Below are 22,715 nucleotides of genomic sequence, written 5' to 3' on the forward strand. Positions count from 1 at the left end.
TATAGCTGCAATAAACATAAGGTACAAGTCTTTTTGTAGGCATGCGTTTTCATTTATTTTGGGTAAATAAGAGTGGAATGCTGGGTCATAGGGCAAGTGTGTGTTTAATTTTATACAAAATTGCCAGTTTTCCAGAGTGACTGAACCATTTTACACTACCCCCAGACATGTATGATAGTTCAATGTATGAGGGTTTTCTGCTGTAGGATTGCAGGTGCTGTGCTCTGGGGGTAGGAAGAGGGAATACTGCATCTTCACCAAAAGGTACACCTATCCTGAGACTGAGGTGGCCTCTTTCTAGTCCTATTTCCTCTCCTCATTCACACCTCCTCCTTTCTGCTTACTTTCCCCTTCCTCTCCTTTCTCCCACCATTTCTCACTGAGCAACACCCACCCCCTCTGCCCAAACCAGCACCATTGCCTCCTCTAGGGGCCTCTTCTCACTACTCATCGCACACAAATGGTTGGGAATGGTGGCACAATGCATATTAAGTGGGGGGAGAGGCTTAGTGCCAAATGATCTTCCTACACCATTTTCCTTCCACCCTCCTCTCAACTCACCACCATGTGTTTCTGTGGGGAGAGGGGGGAAGTGCGTGGTGGTGGGTCCCTGGTCCCATTTCACAGTGCAGTCCTCCCTGGCCCAGAGGGGGAAGCCCAGCTTCAGATTCCACCGTACATGACTGGGAACTGCAGGTGGATGATTAGCTGGCAGTGACTGGGGAGGGGGACACCATGGTAATAATCGCTCAAGATTTGGACTGGAGGGGATTGGGGAAGATGCCAGTGCCCCATGGGAGCATTCCTAGGACCTGGGATTGGCAGACACTTTAGACTCCAGATTGTGGATCAAGTGCAGCTGGGGAGCCATGAGGCCAGGGATGGGGGGATTCTGAGTTCCTGGAGATAGGGGGAACAAGACTTGGAAGCCATGGGGAGCTCAATTGGATGAGGTGTCCCTGGTCCTGAGGGATAAGACATTGTGGGAGCAAACAACCAGAGTGGGAGGATTTGGAAGAACTTGAAAAATCCAGCTGCTCGAGGATGGGGATTTTGTGGATGGAGATGGAAGCCCAGGAATGGGTGTGACCTCACCTCCATGTCAAGACAGCCTTCTCTATCTCAAACCCCCTGGGGTCATTAGCCTGTCTAGGGCAGTGGAACTGATTTGACAGTGCCTGCCGTATTGACTTGGAGATGCCCAACGTTACTTACTGTACCCAGGCCCAAGGATGGCAACGTACAGTGTAGACTCCAGATTGTGTATCAAGAGCAGCTGGGGGGCTATGAGGCCAGGGATGGGGGTATTCTGAGTTCCTGGTTCTGTAGAGGCAGATCTAGGGGTACTTCAAGCCCAATGGTACCCTGGTGGTGCTGGATTTCCTGGTACAGAACGGCCTGCTGGACCCTGACAATGGTGAGAGGCTGTAACCAGGGTCTTGGGGGCACCAGCCAGAACCCCACATTGTCCCCACCTTCCCAATGAGCTGATAGTCACCATGTACCACCACTGCCCCGCACCTCAGCCTGACAAGGTCCCTTGAACATCTATCTGTGTTTGTGTCCCTGTCAATATGGGGACAAGAGGAAAAAGAGAGACATGCAAGCTGTAGACTTTTCAGCTTTTATTATAAAAAGAACATGATCCCAGCCCAATTTTTCAATAAAAATCACCAGCTCAAAGTGTGATTTGGTCAGGCCTCCCTGGGTGGGGAGTGGGCTGGATGGTAGAAGTAGGGACTCCTCAGACTATCCAAAATTTCATCCTCCCCTGCCCCAGGATGGACACCCAACATATGCAGAAATTGATCTCCTGGTTGCTCACTGGGCCTCATTGAAGCGCGTCACCATTGTCTTGTGCAGTGTCTCCTTATAGGACTCTGTTGAAGTAACCCCATAGGAGCTGCCCCGGGCACCCAGGCCAGAGCCCCGTACCCGGGTCTGGGCCTGTATGAAGGAGACAGGTTCTGTCAGTTTAGTGGGGAGATGGGGGCAAAATGGGGTTGTAGTAGGGAGGACTGGGGATGGGGGGTAGGATCATGGAAGCCTCACCTCAATGGGCGTTACAATGCCCTGCTTCTTGCGGCCCAGGCCACTGCCTTCTTTCCAGCCCATGGCCTGGAGCATGCGACTGCCAATGTTGTCGCTGCCCAGCCCATCTCGCGTGGGCTGCTCAAAGTCCCTGCAGAGGACAATAGTACAGTGTGAATGATCAGCCTGCTAGCCTCCAGGCCCTCTTCACCTGGCCCTGGACACTTACACAGAGGCCGTAGACATGCCACCATACTTCCTTCTCTTGGGCTCTGGCGGCTCAGGGATGCCATACTTCTCCCTGCGTTCAGCTGCACGGTCCCGGTACTTCATTTGCTGCAAGTTTTTGTGTGTGTGTGAATTGTGGGGAGATGGTCACTATGCATAGTAGGTTGGGGAGAGGGGCAGGGAGATAGGGGGAACAAGACCTGGAACCCATGGGGAGCTCAATCGGATGAGATGTTCCTGGTCCTGAGGGATAAGACATTGTGGGAGCAAACAACCAGGGTGGGAGGATTTGGAAGAACTTGAAAAGTCCAGCTGCTTGAGGGGATGGGGATTTTGTGGATGGAGATGAAGCCCAGGAATGGGTGTGACCTCACCTCCATGTCATTCTTCTCTAGTGCTTCCAGCTCATTTTCTGACAGGTGGGCTCGCCTATGAATCTCAAGGTTTTGCTGCAAGAACAGGAGGAGTTAGCTGCTGGGGTGTATCAGGCCCTAGGGTTCCCTGCCCACCCTCCTTGTGGCTCACCTTGTGGAGTCCCGAGAGCTGCTGGTGCCGGATAAGTGCCTCCTTGCTAGGGAACTGACGCCGGCAGAGCAGGCAAGCCAGCTTTTGCCAGTCAGTGAGCTTCTCCTCCCGCTCGGTGCCCCCACGCTCCTGCTCCTCCTCACTGTCACTCTCCCCACTGTAGGCTGCCACTAGCCCCCGTGGTGGGCTCTGTAGAAGATGACGATAAGGGATGGGGGTCAGGCCTTGCTCTATCACAAACCCCTGCTCTTCTTTCTCCCCTGGACACTCACTGGGCGGTCGTCACTGGCCAGTTTCGGGAGGTCCATGCTGGTATGCTGCCTCTCAGCTAATGCTCCCTAAGGTAGAGGGACAAATAAATTTCAGGGACTCCACAAAAGGACTGCAGGATAAAACTGGGGGTGGGGGTGGCAGATAGATGGTCACAACATACCTTCTTCTCAAGGATAGCATAGCCGGCATCTGCAGTGGCTGACTCCCGCCTTTCATCATCTCGCAGGGAGCTGATGGGCTGGAAGCTGTTTTTGAAATTTTCCTTTTGCTTATTGAGGCTGCGGGCCCACCGTTCCATGTCCTTGGCAATCTAGGGGTGAGTGTAGGGGTAAAGGTTGGGCACCTGGGGCTCCCTAGTCACAGGAACCATGTATTCCTTGTATCACCAACCCCCCCAAACTGATCCACTGCCCTTCCAGCAGTCTACCACCCTTTCTTTCCCCATAGCCTCAAAGTCATCCCTGACCACTATCACATTTCTCTAGTTTGAACTATGGCAACAGACTTCACTTGGTCTCTGGCTTCCCATTCTTGCCTCTCTCACACAGCAGAGCACTCTTAAAAAATATACACTAGGCCCCAACTCCAAATACAACTTCCTCAAAAGTCTTCCATAACTTTCCATCCCAACTCATGATGATGGCCTCCAAGGCTCAGTGCAGTGTGACCTCTCATGCCCTCATCTCCTAACACCCCTCCCACCCCCTCTAGCTCTTGTGGTTTGCAACTACAAGGCGGCAGAAGCATTACAGGTAGAGTGGTGGGCCTACCCTATCTGGGAGGTAGAATAAACAGAAGGTGAGAGGTGGTGGTGAAAGTCCATATGTCTCTGTCAGACTGCTATCACTGCTCTTCATCAAGGCCCCCTTCCTGTTGTGCTCCCATCCTCCTGAGAGGCACTCACACTATTATGCTTATTGTCTGTTTCATTTTATCATTCTAAAATGCATAGATCTGGGGGAGGATTGTGGGAAGATGGCAGAATAAGAAGCTCCAGAAATCAGTCCCTCCACCAAAACAATACTACTGAACTGGCAAGAACTGCTAGAATCAACTCTTTTGGAACTCTGGGTCTAGTTCCAAAAGAGTTGTGCAGCATGCTGGGAAGAACCGGATGAAGAAGATGGTAAACTGTAGTAAATATCAGTGAATTTCATCCTCCCCGCAGCATGTACCATCCCCTATTTCCCAGCCTTATGTCAGGTAACACTGGGAACTGGAGCTTAGACTCCTGGTGCAGCTTGCTAGTGCCTTGTTGGGTAGGCTATAAGGACCTAGCCCTCCAGAATCCAGGGTGTATGATCTGACTGCCGATCACTGCTTTGGACTAGCTATTTCAGATTACTGGGAAAGGGCTCTGAAGGCAGCCATTGTTCCAACCCCTACCCCGCCAGAGAAAAGTGGCAGAAGTCTTAAAGATGTACTACCTATAACCTATTTTTTTCTTCCTCTTGACCCTTTTCATTCCCTGTTTGAGAGCAAAAGTCATTTGGAAAACTCACAAATAGGGAGATAAAATTTCCAGAGTTACAACAACATAATACTCAGAATGTCTAGTTCTCAATAAAAAATTTATAAATACATAAAGAAACAGGAAAGTATGGCCCATTCACAGGAAAAAAAGAATCTGCCAGAAACCATCCCTGAGGATGCTCATACATTGGAACTATTAGTGAAATACTTTAAAATCAAGTGTCTTAAATATACTCAATGGCTAAGGGAATCCATATACAAAGAACTAAAGGAAATTAGGAAAACATCTGAACAAAATAGATGGAAATTATAAAAATGAAACAAATCTTGAAGCTGCAAATTATAGTAATTGAAATGAAAAAACACATTGGATGATTCAGTAGCAGATTTAAAGAGGCAGAAGAGAAGACTCAGTGAACTTGAACATAAGACAATAGAAATTATTCAGTGAGGAGTAGAACAAATAATGAAAAAAAAAAAAGAACAGAGACCAAGGGATCTGTGGGTCACCACCAAGTGTACCAACATACACATCACTGGAGTTCTGGAAGGACAAGAGAGAGAGAAAGGCGCTGAAAAAGTATCTGAAGAAACAATGGCTGAAAACTTTATAAATCTAATGAAAGACAATAAATGTACATATCCAGGAAGATAACTCTAAGCTAGATAGACCCTAAGAGATCTACACCAAGATTGCAAAATTGTCAAAATCAAAAGATAATTATGTAGATAGTTTGAATGAACGCTGTAAGTACTTGGAATCTTGGGTAGGACATGAGATTTTGTTGGTTTGTCCAGAGTGATGTCCCGATGAATCCCAGAGTGATTCGATCAGTGAGTGGAAAAGTATTTGCAAAGCCCCCTTCGGGGAGAGCAGGGAGAAATTCAACTTCCCCAAGTTGAACTCTTGATATTCTCACAAGCAGCGTGGACAACCAAAGCTGTAGGCTGAGCCCCCAGTCTTGGGGTTTGTTCATATGAAACTTAACCCCACAAAGGATAGGTCAAGTCTACTTAAAATTTAGGCCTAAGAGTCACCACCCCCAGGAGAGCCTTTTTTGTTGCTCAGATGTGGCCTCTGTCTCCAGCCAACACGAGCAGTCTCACCACCCTCCCCCTCTCTGCATGGGACATGACTCCCAGGGGTGTGGACCTTCCTGGCAATGTGGGACAGAGATCCTGGAATGAGCTGAGACTCAGCATCAAGGGACTGAGAAAAACCCTAGAATGAGCTGAGAATTAACATCAAGGAATTGAGAGAACCTTGTCGACCAAAAGGGGTAAGAGTGAAATGAGACAAAGTGTCAATGGTTGAGAGATTCCAAACAGAGCCGAGAGGTTATCTGGAGGTTACTCTTACGCATTAAGTAGATATCACCTTGCTGCTCAAGATGTAGTGGAGAGGCTGGAGGGAACTGCCCCAAAATGTACAGCTTTGTTCCAGTAACCATGTTTCTTGATGATGATTGAACAATGATATAGTTTTCACAATGTGACTCTGTGATTGTGAAAACCTTGTGTCTGATGCTCCGTTTGTCTACCATATCAACAGATGAGTAGAACATATGGAATAAAATAAATAATAGGGGGAACAAATGTTAAAATAAATTTAGTTTGAAATGCTAGTGATAAATGAAAGCAAGGGGTAAGGGGTATGGTATGTATAATCTTTTTTTTTCCTGTTATCGTTTTATTTCTTTTTCTATTGTCTTTTTATTTCTTTTTCTAAATCGATGCAAATGTTCTAAGAAATGATGAATATGCAACTATGTGATGATATTAAGAATTCCTGATTATATATGTAGAATAGAATGATACGTTAATGTTTTTGTTTGTTGTTAATTTTTAATTAATAAAAAAATGCAGTAACAAAAAAAAAGAATCTGAGTTCCTCAGATGAGCCAACTTTTTAAAAGGAAAAAAAAAAGACAAAAGAAAGGATTTTGAAAGCAGCAAGAGAGAAGAAATGTTACATACAAGAGATCCCCAATAAGATAAAAGTATATTTCTCAACAGAAACCATGGAGGCCAGAAGACAATAGGATAGCATATTTAAAGTCCTTGAGGAAAAAAACTCAATCAGCAAAATTCTTTATTCAGCAAAATTATGTTTCAAAAACAAAGGCAAAATTAAGGTATTTATAGATAAGCAAAAGCTGAAAGAGTTCATTACCAGAAGACCTGCCCTACAAGAAGTGCTAAAGGGGGTCTTTCAGGCTGAAACAAAAGGACATTAGGCAATAATTAGAAAGCATAAGAAGAAATTACACTGGCAAAGGGAACTACATAGGTAAACTTAAAGTCCTGCCTTACTGAATTTTGGTTTGTAGCTGCTTTTCCCCTCATATAATTTTATCGGCAAACAAGTAAAGTAACATTTTAATTCTGTTAATGGGCATAAATGTATCTGTGATATAATGTACCTGTAATCTGAAACAGTAACAACATAAAGAGGGAGACACAAGGATACATAGGAATAGAATTTGCGTACTATGAAAAAACTAGGTTGATGCTCCTCGAACTAGGCTATTATTAGTTTAAGATGTTAATTGTAATTACAAAGGTAGCCGCAAAGAAAATAACTTAAAAAAACAGAGAGAAAAGGAAAGAAGACAAAAGAACAACTAAATACAAAAAAGGCAGTAATGGAGTAATTGAGAAACAAAAACCATACAAGACATAAAGAAAACAAATAGTTAAATGGCAGAAGTGAAGTCTTTCTTTTTTATTACCTTTAATATCAATGGATTAAATTCTTCTATTAAAAGACAGAAATTTGTAGACCGGATGGAAAAGCAGATCCATTTATATACTGCCCACAAGAGATTTACAAAGAGGTTGAAAGTGAAAGAGTGGAAAAAGATATTTCATGCAAATAGTAACTGGAGTGGCTATATGATCAGACAAAATAGACTTTAAGTAAAAAAAGAGTACTAGAGACAAAGAAGGATACTATATATGGATAAAAATTTCAATTCAGCAAGGAGATTGCCAATGTATATACACCTCACAACAGAGCCCCAATATATGAAGCAAAACTTGACAGAACTGAAGGGAGAAACAGCAGTTCTACAATGATAGTTGGAGACTTCAAGACACCACTTTCAGTAATTGATAGAACACCTAAGCAGGTCAATAAGGAAATAGAGCTCTTAAACACTATTAACCCCTTAGACCTAAGGGGCACATATAGAACACCCTACCCAACGACAACAGAATGCATGTTCTTCTCAAGTACACATGGAACATTTTCTAGAATAGACTACACATTAAGCCGCAAATCAAATTGTAGTTAAGTTTTTAAATTACTGAAATCATACAAAGTATGTTCTTTACTGGGTCAAGGAACCTGGTATCATCTCGGACACTAAAGCTAGTAATCATAACAGAAGGAAACTGGAACATTTACATATATGTGGAAATCAACATATACTGAAAAACCAACAGGTCAAAGAAATCACAAGGAAAATTAGGAAATGTCTTGAAATGAATGAAAATTCAACACACAAAAAGAAGGGATGCAATAAAGGCAATGCTCAGAGGGAAATTAAAAATGCTTAGGAATTGTTTTATCTGTGTGTAATTCTAACGTAAGTTTGTGATTCTATGCCACATACCACATTCTGTTCCCGCCCTCCCCAACACCACCATTTTTAGAATTCACCAGGTTGCCAAGGAAACATCAAGTGCTAGCTTCTAAATGCTGCACCTAGACTGTCATATTCTTTCTCCATAGACACTGAGGTTCCCTTGAGCTGCTCACTATAAAACACAGCAATGGCTAGTCTCCTTCTCACCCACTTAAGGGCCCATGGGAATTTCTCTGGGATGGATACACACACACACAGACACACACACCCATCAATGGGGTTTACTGGGTCCAAATGAGCATATGTGCTGGTTAATTTCCAGAGGCAGGGCCACCCTGGCTTCAGGCATGCCCACGCTAGTTCTCATGCCCACCAGCAGCATGCGAGGGTTCCCCGTGGGGGGCAGAGGAAAGCAGACAGGACTCTCATGGATGACACAGGCCACCTTAGGGAGGTGGGCTAGCCCTACTATGTTCTGAGGAAACAGCCTTGGTTCCAGGTCACACAGCAAAAAAGCAGAGCCACGCCAGGGCCAGGGGTCTGGTCTCTCTTGACTACAATTACTGCACATTTACATGTTCTTTCACCACCCATCTCCCTTAGCTGTAGAGGGCATTAGATGACAGATGTGGTCACTGGAAGACAATGAACAGTCAGCTTTGTGACTGCTGGACCTCCGCAGTGTTTACCTGTTGGGCCGTCTTAGTTTTGTGTTTCTCCTTCTTCTCTTTGCCCTCTTTTGAAGGTGCCCCTGTCTCCTTATGCCCATCGGCTGACTGCTCCAGGGCAGGAACATAGGTCCGCCTTTCCCCATCCCAGTACAGATACTGCTGGCTCTGAGCATTGTAGTAATACTGTGGGAGGGGAGGGTGAGGGGGCATGAGGGAAGACGAGAAGGGAAACTTCAGAGCCAGCTGCCACCTGACCCCCCACCCCCTCCTTGGGCCTCCCAATCACCTGGGAGTTGGGGTCATAGTAGAGGCCGGTCTGAGGGTCATAGTAGTAGCCGGATGTCTCATCATACTGGTAGGTGGAGACATCTGGGACAGCTTGGGGGTGAGAAGAGGGGGAAGTTCACACTCCTCCCTGCTTTGTTATGAAACTCTCTACCCCCTACCCACAAGCCATGGCTACTCACGGTACTGACTGTAGGACTCCTGGGCAGTGGGACTGGTAGCTGGTGGTAGAGCAGAGCTGGGATGGGTGGGGCTCTGGAGCTCAGATTTGAGCACAGCAGGTGACATAATTGTGTATGACTGGTTATGGGGTCAGACAGAGGAACAGGATTCAGTGTCTGCCAATGCCACACCTACCCACCCAGGATACCCTCTTGGCCTGCCCACTTCCCTACCCAGGCTAACTCTGGAGCTTACTCACCTGGCTGTTGGGAACAGTGCCCTGGCTGCTGCTCACCTCGGCTGCTGACTGTTGGTAGATGCTGGGGGCAGCACCAGGCTGGGCGCGGGAGAAAGCTTGCAGTGACACAGAGTCTGCCCCAGGCTCTAGGGAGGCCTCAGGACCTGCAAAAAGGGCCAGGGAGGGAGAAGAATGTCTGTGAATGGTGCGGCAAGGACCCAATGCCTGCCGGACCCCACCATGGGCTTGGGGAGAGATGCTGGGGCTCACCTGCTCCGGCTGGGTCCCCTTTGGTTCCAGTGATGCCAGGGCCCTTGGTGCCCTTGAGGTAGCCATGGGCATAGAGGGAGGACTCTGTGCCCTGGCTGCCGCCATAGCCCTCATCCTGTTGGTAGTAGCTGTAGTCGACCGGCGGCTCCTCGGGGGTGGCCCAGGCACCCTCCCCACCCTGGGAGGCCTGAGGGGCAGGTGGGAGGGGCTCATTAGAACAGGAGAGGGAGTGATGAGCCTTCTAAGGAATATCCGACCCACAGGTGGGGCTAGGGCCTATAACAAGTGAAACTTGAGGGTTGCCCAGCAGTGAAACAGGTCAATGACAAAAACAAGACTGAAAAGAATGGTCCCAGAGCTGATAATGGTGTCTGTGGTATGTGTGGCATGTATTTGTGTGTTCGACCAAGGAAGATACCAACCTCCCATTTCTTTTTTTTTCCCCTCTTCCCCCAATCTTCTTTTCAACACTTATAAATTTCTTTTTCATTAAAGAAGATGTAACAAATCAGGGCAATAAGAAAAAAAAAACACCAAATACAATAGAAAAATAGCCATGATGGTACTGTAAATGTAAGTATGGGAGATGACTAGGAAGGGAGCTGTAATTAGGACTGGAGTGGGAATGTACCAGGGATGTTTAGAACTGGGAGGAGGAGGGTAGAGAGAGGGGTTCACAGGACTGGCATGGGCCCCCAAAGCCCATGCCAGCCACTGTAAGAGGTTTTTGGGTCCAGAGATAGCAAGTTAGACCTCCTCTTTGCAGAGAGAGTGCAGGAGGGTAAAGGGAGCCCAGGTTATCAGGAGGCTGGGGAACCGAGGGGAGTCTGAGTACCTGTGAGATGGCCCACTGGGCTGCAGCAATGGCAGTGCTGGCCACAGAGGCAGCGTTGATGCGACTGCCTTCATTGGAGGCCATATCCCTGGAAAGGACATTAGAGACCAGGAGTGAGGTGGGAAGCTCTAAGCTGGGGGTCAAGACAGGAAGGGACATGGGGGCTGCTGACCTCTTAGAGCCCTTGGCAAACTCAACATTGATGGTCTTGCCGTCGATGGTGAGTGGTGGGTGCAGGGCCTGCAGGATTTGTAGCAGCTGGGCTGCTTCCTGTAGGAAGGAAAGTGGGTAGGGGCAGAAGGGTCAGGCCCGGGGAGGCCCCCGGCTCCATTGTCCCATTTCCAGGCTTGGGGCCGCGGTGGGAGGGCTGGGGTAAAGGTCTCTTCTCCCGGTCCCGGAGGGCCCTCCCAGCCACCCCGGGGGCCGGGACCCTGGCTGCCCGGCCCCCCCCCTGTGCCGCCCTCACCACGATGGTGGAGAGCTGGATGAAGGCGAAGCCACGGTTCAGTTGGGTCTGCTTGTCCTTGATGACACGTACATTGGAGGAAGAAAGCACTGCATAGGGTGCCAGGGCCCCCAGGATGGAGTCCATGGTGCTATGTGGGTTCAGGTTGCGCAAAATGATGGCTGTGGGAAGGGGCCCAGAATTAGGAGACAACCCAGATATTCTGTTTCAGACCCACCCTTTGGTGGCTCTCTGCTGTCTTTTTCTGGTCTCCATGCCTTGGCACTTGCTGCTTCTTCTCACCTGTTCCTCCTGGATAAACTCTTTTGTCAGTCCAATTCTTAGCTCAATCACTCTTCTGCTGAGAACTTTCCCAGCACACCCTCAAAGTCGAATCAGGCAGTGCTCCTCCTTCTGCTCTCCCTATGTCACATGTCTGTCACCCCACCAAGCAGAGACCTCCAAGAGGACTAATTCCTGGTCACCAATATTTCTTTGGCCTTGGAGAACCCAGCCCAGATACCCTAGGATGCAGAAGAAGAGGAAGAAACAACAGACTCACTGTCATTGGCATTCTCCGAGCTTGGCTCTGAGCCCTGTGAAAGGGCCTGGGAGGCCATCACTCCCTGGGCCTGGTAGGGCTGCGGCAAGGGGAGCAGACCCTGGCTTAGCTCTCGTCCACCCAGTGGCAGCGTCTGCTGATCCAGCCTTGTGCCGAGGGGCAGCTTCTGCTCTGCCTCTGTCAAGGGTGGTAGAGGACAGGCTGGTGACAAAGGGGAAACTCCATGACTGTCACCCTTCTCTGCATACCAACTCCTAAACTATGGCCCCTCACCCTTCTACCCACCAACGCCCCAGGAAGTAGGGTGGAAGTAGGAGGGCCTCACCTGACTTGGGCACACCACATTTGAAGCACTTCTCGCGTCGTTTGAAGTTCTGAACTCCACACTGTGAGACACAGGCCAGGCCATGAGAGAGAGTACGGCTTTCCAGTGCCCCATCTGAACTTGGATCCAGAGATTCCCCCAGGGAACCCCGCAATGCCCCAGGAGGAAGGGGAGGGGTCCCAGGTTCAGGGATGGCAGGGAGCTCTGGGACTTGTGCTGTTATTCTCGGTCCACTGAATCTTCCCTTTACATGGTCTCAAATTTGTCCTTAGTGCCACCCCTCAATTTGGGAAACAAATTCTCCCTCCCCCACCCCAATCCTTTTAGTAGGTCTTTTCTTCCCAAAACGTGCTTCCCTGTTCAGAAACCTTCAGTGTTTCTGTCCCTACAATTGCCTGTCTCTTTCCAGACCCCTACCCAGCCTTTATCTCTCGGACTGGTTTGGATCCTGCTGTTCTTGAGATATTAGATATTCCAGCCTCTGGAGACCCTCAGTTTCCACCACACTTGTATCTCAGGTCCAAAATCAGGTTAACAAGCACTGATCCTGTGCCAGGCTCTGCCCCATATGCCAAGGAAGTGGCCTCTGCCTTCATGGCCTAATAGCAAGAAGGTAGATGGAGCATACAGAGGAGCAGGTCAATCTGTGTGGATTGTCTACTAACAGGGGACTTGGGGAGGGAAACACACCAAGAGGGAGTATAGCTCACTCAGCTGAGGATAGTCAGGGAGAGTGGCACATGGGATGCCTAGAAGTCCCCCACCCCTCTAGCCCCCAGGAAGGGACTCCCAGCTGAAGGAACAACAGATCTTCCATAGCTGGTATAGGAGGGTAAGGGGAGAGGCAGAAGCTGAGGCTGGAGAGGGAAGATGATGCCAGATTATGGAGAATCTTCATGCCTAAGCTCAAAGTTATAGGGGTTTTAAGCAGAGAAGGAGGGATGTGGTCAGCGCTGGTTTTTAAGAATGTTATAGGTGAGAGGGCAGGAGAAAGAGGCAGGAAGCCAGCATACCAGAGAGGGGTCCGCGGCGATTGTCTGGGTGAGAGGGCGTGAGGATTGGCATGAGCAGCGGAAATGGCAAGGGAGGGAAGGTGGCATTTCTGTGATGGAAGCGACAGGACCTGGTGACCAACAGGATGCGGGGGATAAAGGAGGGGAAGGAGTCGAAGATAATTCCCTGGTTTCGAGGAGTATCTGAAAATATAGGAGGGATGGGGTTCTGCTATCACTTTGTCCCTACCTCTCCACTGAACACCCACCCTCTGAGAGTACTTTTTGTCTTTTTTTTTCTTTTTAATACAAACAGTTGTCACTCCTCCTTACTAGGCAGAACCTTTCTTAGGAAGAAGGTAAATGCCTCCATAAGCTCTCAGTCTTCCCCTTAGGTTCAGGAGCAACAGATGGCTGCAGAAGGTAGACCCACAAGATTGGCTTGAGGTTGATTTTAAGGCTGACACCAAGGAACAGCCCCAAGGGAAGCCCTAAGCCCACCGTAGCATCCATGACCCCTGTGATCAAGTCACGGCTAAAGGCTCACCCATAATTCCACCTCGCTAAGTCTTAGAATCCTCAACTGTAATATGGAGATGACAACAAAACCCACATCCTAGGCCTTCAGGTTTCAGCTTTGATGTGGCTTTGGTAGAGTGGCCTCCTAGTTTGGGTCACCTGATATGGGCTCTCAGAGCAGCCTGTGCTTTTCTTTCATAACAAGAGCTAACTACACATACACAGTGTTAACTGTGAGCCAGGTTTATATGCGCTCCCCATACATCAACATATTTTAATCCTCCCAACCACCTCTGGGGAGAGGTATCATTATTATTTCCATTTTAGAGATAGCTTAAGTGAGCCAAAGAGAGGTTAAATGTCTTGACTAAAATCAAGGCAGATCTTGGTTATTCTAATCTCAGCCTATCTGGCTACAATGTCCACATTCTACATTACCATGTTATGCCTCCACTGTCACTAATTAGTCACTTCTATAAATATTTGTTCAAAGCCTGCTGGAATTCCAGGCAAGACTATGTTCGATACGGGCAAAAAGCCTGGCACTGAGTGAAAGCTCAGTACACATTTGTGGACAGACTGATGGATAGATGGATGGATGGATGGATGGCAAGCAGGCAGGAACAGTAGCCACTCAAGCTGAGCCAGTCCTCAACCCAACACACCTCACAGGCCCTAGACAAAGAGGTATGTTGCCGGCACTGCTGTTGCTGTCTCTATCCATGGCAACTGCTGCCCACCGCCCCTGTACCTTATTACACAGCCAGTCTTCATTGATCTTGGGCTTGGGGTCACTGTAGTGCATGGACACCTTCTGGCCCAGGATGTTGAGGGAGTGCTGCAGGAAAAAGCAGACCACAGTGAGGCTCAGGCAGCAGTGCCCCACGCACCGTTTCAGCACAGGAGAAGAGAGTGAGCGAGCCCTTCAGCTGGATGGATGAGGGACAGGGAACGGAGGGAGGTTGGAGAACGGACGGAGGGAAGAAGGAAGGGAAGGAGGGAGGGAAAGCGCCACAGCTTTTGGGCACAGCTGTTTGCTGCTTTTCCAGGCATACACACGCACACACGTGAACACACACCACCAGGCACACAGTGTTCGATTAATCAACGCTTGCCGGACAATGGGGGAAATCCCCCACTCAGCCCTGACACTGCCAGGCCACACCCAGGGCCAGCACTACACAGGCTACACTTGGGGATAAGAGGGGAGGGGGAGGGAGAGAAAGAGAGAGAGTGCACACGCGCTGGTGCTGGAGAAGGGGAAAAAGAAAGAGCCATATTTGAAAGACAGAAGTTCCTGCTGTGAGGTTGTCTCCCCTTGGATGGCTGGGTCCCAGGGACCATCACACTAGCCTGCTGACCCTGCAGATATGGCCCCAGGGATTCCCCCAGGTTACCACATTTGTCCCTTCTGCCCTTTCTATCCCCAAATCCCTTCCTCCCCCAAAGGTTTTCTTCAGTGCCCTATACCAGTGATCTTGGCTGAGAGTAAATGCCCAGAGCAGATCCTTGGGTCTCTTAAGGCCCCAATGCTGCTGAGTTGGGATCCTGTGCTGGGCGGGGGAAACAGACTCCTTTTCTTCCTCAGCTCCTTGTTGAGAAGACATGGGCCTGCCTGAGGTGGTAACTTCTGTGAGTGGGTAGGTAGGTGCACTGGGAAGGGTAGGGGCAACTGAAGCGAGTCCAGGAGTGTGAATGAAATGATCACACTTGACCGGTGCTTTAGATCAACAGAGCAGTGTTGTCCTTGTGCATGGAAATCAAAAGGCCAAATTCACATGTGGGTAGAAAGCTAACAAAATGGGACTTGCTAGTTAGTGTGCCAACAGCTAAGTTCCCCAGTGGCTGGATTTCCAGCAGTGCCTGAGAGTGGAACAAAGTTCTGGCTCTGGCTAACCCAGAGCAGGGTGTTCCCCCTGGGACACACCTCACCCAGGCCCCAGGCTAGACAGGCGCCTCTCCCTGTAGAGTGGGAACCTAGGTAAAATAACCCACTCTGGTAGCTTTTTCTGACAGCTCACGCTGGGAGAGGGAAAGGGCAGAACTAGTATCTGACAGGAGGAAGGGGCCAGTGGGAAGTGTAAGTTCTGGATGGAAAGCCCAGTGGGGTAGCGAGAAGTGGGAAGAGGAGATAGTGAGGGTCAGGAAGGGTGGGGGGAGAGAAAGGGGACAGGGGGATGGGACACGGGGCCACAGGGCAGGGAACTGTGTCCATAAGAACCAGGCGATGGGGAGCGCTCGATTACAAAGTAGTATTTGTTTGGGGGAGGGGGTTCAAGTGCGGCAAAGCAACCTGATTGGCTTCCATCCATCGTGTAGCGTCCTGCAAGTGACTAAACTCGACGAAGGCGAAGCCCCGGCTCTGACCTGGAGACAGCATTCAGATACAGACGCAGTGGGTTAGTCAACAGCTTTGGACACACGGCGTTCCCGGGGGCGGGACCCGAGGGGAGAGGACCAGAGGGGCAGAGAGGGAAGGGGGAAGAGGAGAAAGGAAGAGAGAAAATCAGAGAAAAACTAGGGAGGTGGAGAGGCAAGGTAGATGGCAGGGATAGGCAGGAAAGAAGGAAGAGGGTTGAAGGAAAACAGAGTAGGAGAGAGGTCGGAGTATGGGGTGGGGGGGTGGGGGGAGATACACACACACCAACTGGGAAGAGAGACAAAGAGATGGGGTTCAGGCAGACCTGCCTGGCCAGCCTGAGGTGATAGAGACAGAGGGAAGAAGCTGGGAGGGAAAGAGTACAAGTCCAGGTCTGTCTCCAGAGAAGGAATGAAACAAGAAAGTGGGCAGGCTGCTAGCTCCACATGAGCGAGAATAAACAACTCAAAGGTGAGGCCGAGCACAAGGCCAGGGGTGCCCAGGAGGGGCCCTGTAACAGGTGTATTTAATCAAAGAAGCAAAAAGAGGGGCTGGGCTAGGATACTCTGTGAGGCTAGGAAGGCTCCAGCCCATCAGGAACTAGGGGGATTAGGGATACAACCTCATTTCAGCCTCACCACAGTACACAGGCAATGGACCATACCAAGGAGCAACTTCAGGGCCAAGTAGGGGAGATTACAGGCACAAATGGTTCTAGTCCTCCTAGACAGACAGGCAATGGGGGCCAGGATTGGCCAGGAGGACCTTAAAGTAAGAATCAGTGGGTGCCTGGGAAGTTTCCAGGGCCATAGATCAGGCTGCAGCACCTCCTTCTTAGGGAGAGAGAGACTGAGAATCTCTATCAGCATGTGGTTTAGCTGGGGCAAAACAGAATGAGACCTACATGCTACCAAGAGAGACTTCAGGCTGGGCCAGGGTTGGCAAAGGGATTCAGGGCTTGAGGCCTCAAAAAAGTATCTCCTCCTTTAGAGGCAAATACACAGAGAGGGCTTAGACTTGGTGAAACTTAGGGGGGCATGCTTGATCTCCAAAAGAATAACCATTAGGATGCACAGGAGGATGGAGTGGCATAACTGGTGGTGGTGGGGGATATGGAGGTGAGGAGAGGAGAGAGACTTAGAGATGGAGAGAGAAGCCCAGGCAGAATGAGGCCCCACTGTGCCTGCCTTGGGGAGCCTAGATCATTGGTGTTGCAGAGATGACTCCCCCCTCCCCATCTACCACCCCACTAACCTCAGGCTAGCTCCAAGAAGCCCACAAGAGGGAGGGAGGGAACAGGCAAGGCCAGGAAGTCCTGGCTGCTTGGGATGCATCTCTGGACAAGTACCACCCCTTGCCTCCCTTCATGGAATACATGGGTGGGGCCATGGCAGACCCACTTTCTGGTAAGAAGCTGTTACCAGAAAAATGAAGGGGAAAACAAGGGTCCAGGATGCAGGGGAAGGAGAAGAAAGGAGAGGGAAGAGAGTATGTTTGGTGGGGGGAAGTTACCATCTTAGATACTCAGAGTACCAAAGAGGAGGTTCCCCGGAGCCTGGCCCTGGCCCTGGCCCCGGGGAGCACTCAGCTCAGTGCTGCATCCCTGTCCCAACAGCCCCACAGAAAAGGCTGTCGGCTGGAGCTGTGAGGAGAACAGGGAAAAGGGGAGAGAAGGAAGAGAAGGTACCCCCCCAAGCTGCCCATTCCCAGCTGTGGCACAAAGGGAGGGTGAGGGAGAAGGCAGAGGTAAAAGGGAGATTCAAAGGCTGAGGCTGGCCAGTGGAAGGGGAGGACACTGGGAACAAAAGCTCACCTGAGGATTTGTTCCTCATCAGCCGGACCTCCCGAGCTTGGACCCCATGGGACTGCAGCTGGCCACGGATCTGTATAGGGAGAGAGTAGGACAGGCTCATCAAGAGAGGGAGATATGAGGTTAGCTGGAGGCTTCCAGGACCCCAAGGGGTCATCAGTAATGTACTTTCTCCTCTCCCTCACTCAGGGCTTTTCCCTGAGCAAGGTCACTTCCACACCAGCACCTAGTCTCAGCTTTGAGCTCTGGACTTGCAGAAAGCAACTCAAGTGGAGAAAGTGGCACAGTGCAAGGGAAAAGAAAGAGCACAATGACCCCCCCGGGGGGACAGAAAACAATATAAGAGCAAGTGGGCCAGCAACTCAACGGCAGGCAGGAATAATCTGACAATGTGCTTGGTGGCAGCCACAAAACAAGGACAGCTGGGGTGCAGTTCTTGACCTTTTCAAGGGGCTCCCCCTCCTACTTGTATCAAGAGAGATTCATGATGCAAATACCAAACTGGGAAGGACTGGAGTCTGAGTAAATACTAGCCATGTGCCCTAGACCACAAGTGATAATGTAGAGGAGAAACAGAAAGATGTGGTTTGAGAAAGCTTCCTGGATGAAGGACCCTGGAGGGAAGCTACAGAGGCAATATAGAATTTGGACGAGGTAAGGTAGGGTCTCTAGAGCAGTGGGCCTTTTGAGGAGGACTATGAGCTTAGACCAGGCATTCTTGGATAGGGTGCCTCTGGGCCTGTTTCCTCATGAGGTTCAACAACAAAGGAGATTAACACTCCACAGGGCCATCATAAGTATGCAAAGCAAAGCTACAGAGCAGAGCCTATCAGGACTCCAAATGCTGAGGTAAGTCTTAAGAAACAGCAAGAATATGGACTCGGGTTTAGCAGCCCAGGCTCAGACCCCAATTTTTTGCCACACAGAAGCTGTGGGACTTGGGGCAAGTCACTTCACCACTTGGGGCCTTGGTTTCCTCATCTGTAGGAGGGGGATACAAAGAGTATGTTTCATGTAGGGACACTGTTAGAATTAAATCAGCCCCCATATAGCCCAATATGTGGTAAAGCCTCAAAAAATGCGAGCAATCAGCTAACACTGGACCCTGAGTAGGAGCAGGTGGTCCAGACTGGAAGCTCGCATTACACAGGTGGGATTTTCTCTGCTACAAGATGGGCAGCTGGCAGATTTCAGAGAAGAGCTCATCAGAGAGTCCAGGGGAGGGAAGGGACCAGAATCAGGGAGGCTAGCCAATGGTCCTCATGGGGTTTTTATGTGGCTTGTTATGAGAGGTCTGTATAAGAAGGTAACAGGAGAAAAGGAAGATGAGAGAATGTCACAAAAGATCTCCTAGGGTTGCAGGAACCCAGCATCACCTCTGCTACCAGCAACACTCAGCACTGGACCTGGTACGTCTCCAGCTCTCAACTGGCATATGCAGAATGGGTGGATGACCAATGGAATGTACAAGAGGAATGCCCTTCTTCCTCCTGTGCCCAAGATTGCCAGCCACCCACCACCACTGCCCCCAGCCATGCCAGCCTATCCAACACTCCTCCCTTCCGGACCAGAACATGACGGGGCCTGCCCACAGAGGATAGATCAGTGCTGGGGACAGGAGCCAGGTGGGGAGAGGGGGATGAAAGGTACTGAGGTTGGGGGTGAGAGGGTAGGGGAGAAGTTGAGGGCCCTGGAGGAGACCCAGCCTGGCCTCCTGCTCTGCCTGCCCAGGGTCATGGGGGGCACGTACGTCATCCTCAGTGGCTGCCTGTGGCAGCATCCTCAGCATGACGATGTTACTGGCCTTCTCCTCCTCCTCCTCCTCCTCCTCCTCCTCCTCCTCCCCTTGCTCGGTCCGATAGTCCTGGTCCCGATAGTCGCCGTCTCGGGGGAAGCCTGGCGGGCCAGTGGGGCTGTGCCTGTGCCGCCGCCGCCGCCTACGCTGAGTCTCGGAGCCCGGGGAGGCCTCGTAGGAATCCTGGCCAACAGAACAAGATGAGAGACACCAGACGGGCAGTCAGTCTGGGGCGGGCCTAGGGGCTGGCCGCTGGCTCTCTGAGGCAGGCAGGCTCTGAAAGCCAGGGGTGGGCGGGCTCCGGCTAAAGGCTCTGGACTGCAACCCTTCCGGGGCTGGAAGTTCTCCAAGGGATGCCTGGGGGGCTGCCTTTGGGAAGTAGGGAGTGGGGAAAGGTTGGTGGCAGTACTGCCAAGGTGGGGTGTGGGACTTCCTAATGGCGGGTCATCAGGCAGCTTATACTTCCTTGGGGACAGATGCTTTGGGGTATGGCAACTAGACCCTGCCATCCCTGTTCTCTACTTCCTCGCTCACCAGCCAGGTCGCACATGCCCAATTGTTCCACAAGCCACAGAAGGTCACATATCTTCTGCAGTGCCCCAACCTGGCCTGGGTCCTGCAACCAAGCTGTAGTCATAGGAATACTTAAGATGTTGGCCAGAGCCAGCCAGGAGCTGGCAAAGATATGAGGGCCACAAACACTGCCCCTTGGTGCCTGATCCTTAGTTCTGGCCAACCTTCCATCATCACCAGTCTCCCTCAAAACAAGGTGTGGCCGCTGGGTTTTTGGTTGTTGCCCACCCATGCCTGGACTAACCAAACCAGACCTGGGTTCACACTCCTCTAGCCCTTAAGGAGGACTGAAAACTCAGATTCTTATTCTACTTTTCCTAGTGGTTCTCTACCAAGGCCCACCCAGGGTCCCTGGAGACATCTAAGCACACCTTGACTGTGGAAGCCTCTATGCCCTCTCCCCTGGTATATCCACCAAAGCTAGTGGCCCACCACAGGGTCTTTGCACTGGAATCTCCAGAAGATAGGAGGTAGCTCATACACTGCCTCCTGAGGCTGGGGTTGCAAGGGTACCCCTTCCTTCCTTCCCCCACTACGCAGAGTTGTCTACTTGCTTAGACCACGACCCTGACTGCCCCTCAAACTGGGGTTCCCCTAAGGCAAGGTAAGACAAGGGTATTTCTTCCCTTCAGATGGGGGCTCCCTGATTGTAACATGCCTCATCCCTTGGGTTAGGGGTAACTACCCAACATGGAATTGGCTACCCTTTGAGCCCAAAGGAGAGGCCTGAGGTCTTCTCTTGTTCAGGGGCTCTCTCTTTACTGGGAATGGCCACATTTGGCCTCCCAGAGTTGCTCTGCTTGGTGGGAGCCTGTTCCCCCAGGTTCTCCCTCAAACCTAGACGCCGGGTCCCATTAAGAGGCTCTTCAAATGGCCCAAGTTGGCTGGGAGAAGGCAGTACAGGGTTCACAATGAACCACAGAACCAAACTGAACAACAGGGAAGAAGGAAAAGAGGTAGTGGCCAGTAGCCCTTGGAAGTATAGAGCCAAGCATGTAGAAGTCAGGGAGACCCAACTCGGGAGAGGACCCCTCAGAGAAGGTAGTGGGAACAGACCCTCCAAGTGAGGCAAAGACACCCAACACAGTTCAAAAGCATGGGAGCTAAGAGCTACCTGTACATACTGCTGCAGTAGGACATAGAAGCCCTTCAGGAGCCTGTCCCACCCAGGCCTGGCCCAGCCTTCCCCAGGTCTCACCTCTGCACTCTGCTCTTCAGATGAGTCATCATAATCATGCTTGCCCTCCTGACTGCCATACTCGCGGGGATATGAACGGTAGTCCATATCCCGGTAGTCATGGTCTCGGCTGCGGTTCTCCCCACCGTCATCCTGTGAGCGGTCGGTGGCTCCATAGCGGCCAGTCCTGTCTCCACGGCCACCTCTGGGGCAAGAAAAATGGGGAGGCATTAGAGGGCAGACCTTTCTGAAAAGAACAGCAAGGGGTATGAGTGATCCCTGCCCACTCCCTCTAGGCCCTTAGTCCCACTTTCCCAAGGAGGGATTACTAAATCCTTACCCTATGGGATGAAGTGACTCCTATAGCTCTCACAAATCCAATCCACCCCTCTCCCTCCACCCAACCCCCTCTGGTCAACACCTGTCTTCCTTGATTGGGACTTCTGTTGTAGCTTCCTGATTGGTCTCCCCACCTCCACCCAGGCCTTCCCCATTTATTCTTTACATCCCAAGCATGAGTGTTCTACAAGGCAAAGACAATCAAACCCAACCATATCATTCCCTTCAATGGCTCCCTCTTATTCTCAACATAAAACATCAAAATGCTCACCAAAGTCCTACAAGGTCTGCAGGGTCCTGTGGGGTGAGATCCCTGCCGACCTCTCTCCCTCTCTGCCTCATCGTGCACTGTGCCACCCTGCCCCTCTGTTTCACGGTCACCTTGCTAGCACTGGAAGCTGTTTTGTTACAATTTCTCCTACTGCAATAACTGTAAAATAATTATCTCAAAGTTTATTTAATGTGCATTTCTTGGGTGATTTAAAGATATACTAGATTGTGAGTTCCATGAACCAGTTGGTTCACTGCTACATTCCCCAAAGCTGAGCAAAGTGCCTGATCCTCAAGAGGTGCTCAATAATTATTTTCTGGCTAAAATAATGAATAGAAATTATTTTCTTAAAAGGCAGTCACCTTTTTTTTAAAATTGGAAATCATGGGCAACTAAGAAAAAATAGGTATCACTATTAGTGGGATTCCAATTCTGGTCAAGAATAGCAATACCAGAATGCCCACTGTTGACACTGTTATTTTAACATTATTCTAAAGACACCAGCTAAAGCGATTAAACAAGAGAATGAAGAAAAGGAATTAAAAGCTGGAGAGGAGAAGGTGAATTTACCAGCATTTGTAGACGATATGAGAATATGCCTGAAAAACCTAAGAGAATCAATTTTAAAACTGATTAAAAAGAATAAGATACATCAGTAAAGACGCTGAATAGAAAATTACTTTACAGAAATAAATACTCTCTATATAGTCAGATAGCCACTATATTTGGCTATCTTCCTATTTTAGTTCAGAAAATAGGAAGATCCCAAGTACAACTGCATCAAAAATGTTAAAAACCTACACACAAGAAAAAAATTCTCAAATATGACTATCATTTTATGATGATACTTCAAAAATTGTACCAAAATACATCTGAAAGGGATCAAAGATTTAAACGGAAGAAATGAGACCATAAAAGTAGACGAAGAAAACACAAGATAAATTATTTACAACCTTAAAATGGGGAA

The 22,715-nt window shown here is 49.6% G+C and overlaps 1 protein-coding gene across 7 annotated transcripts in view; it reads right to left on the reverse strand.

Annotated features, from left to right (window-relative positions):
- Positions 1 to 1,612: 1,612 nt before the first annotated feature.
- Positions 1,613 to 22,715, reverse strand: part of RBM10 (RNA binding motif protein 10) — a 30,201-nt gene continuing 9,098 nt past the window's right edge. For 2 of the 7 annotated variants that reach the window (XM_077145348.1, XM_077145344.1), the window contains 22 exons: positions 21,160 to 21,343; positions 19,344 to 19,571; positions 17,597 to 17,666; positions 15,718 to 15,791; positions 14,176 to 14,262; positions 11,914 to 11,974; positions 11,589 to 11,765; positions 11,048 to 11,208; positions 10,754 to 10,851; positions 10,582 to 10,669; positions 9,747 to 9,933; positions 9,498 to 9,640; positions 9,259 to 9,376; positions 9,078 to 9,169; positions 8,810 to 8,974; positions 3,218 to 3,367; positions 3,057 to 3,122; positions 2,785 to 2,973; positions 2,634 to 2,708; positions 2,261 to 2,367; positions 2,053 to 2,182; positions 1,613 to 1,947 (listed from right to left, as the gene is read on the reverse strand). In XM_077145348.1, coding sequence (XP_077001463.1) covers positions 1,822 to 1,947; positions 2,053 to 2,182; positions 2,261 to 2,367; positions 2,634 to 2,708; positions 2,785 to 2,973; positions 3,057 to 3,122; positions 3,218 to 3,367; positions 8,810 to 8,974; positions 9,078 to 9,169; positions 9,259 to 9,376; positions 9,498 to 9,640; positions 9,747 to 9,933; positions 10,582 to 10,669; positions 10,754 to 10,851; positions 11,048 to 11,208; positions 11,589 to 11,765; positions 11,914 to 11,974; positions 14,176 to 14,262; positions 15,718 to 15,791; positions 17,597 to 17,666; positions 19,344 to 19,571; positions 21,160 to 21,343 — 2,776 coding nt within the window. In that variant the 3' untranslated portion in view covers positions 1,613 to 1,821. The remainder of the gene's footprint in view (positions 1,948 to 2,052; positions 2,183 to 2,260; positions 2,368 to 2,633; positions 2,709 to 2,784; positions 2,974 to 3,056; positions 3,123 to 3,217; positions 3,368 to 8,809; positions 8,975 to 9,077; positions 9,170 to 9,258; positions 9,377 to 9,497; positions 9,641 to 9,746; positions 9,934 to 10,581; positions 10,670 to 10,753; positions 10,852 to 11,047; positions 11,209 to 11,588; positions 11,766 to 11,913; positions 11,975 to 14,175; positions 14,263 to 15,717; positions 15,792 to 17,596; positions 17,667 to 19,343; positions 19,572 to 21,159; positions 21,344 to 22,715) is intronic. The other 5 variants (XM_077145345.1, XM_077145343.1, XM_077145342.1 and 2 more) reach the window with 5 other exon arrangements.

The sequence above is a fragment of the Tamandua tetradactyla genome, chromosome X (genome assembly GCF_023851605.1).
Source record: "Tamandua tetradactyla isolate mTamTet1 chromosome X, mTamTet1.pri, whole genome shotgun sequence".
In the NCBI taxonomy this organism is placed as follows: Eukaryota; Metazoa; Chordata; class Mammalia; order Pilosa; family Myrmecophagidae; genus Tamandua; species Tamandua tetradactyla.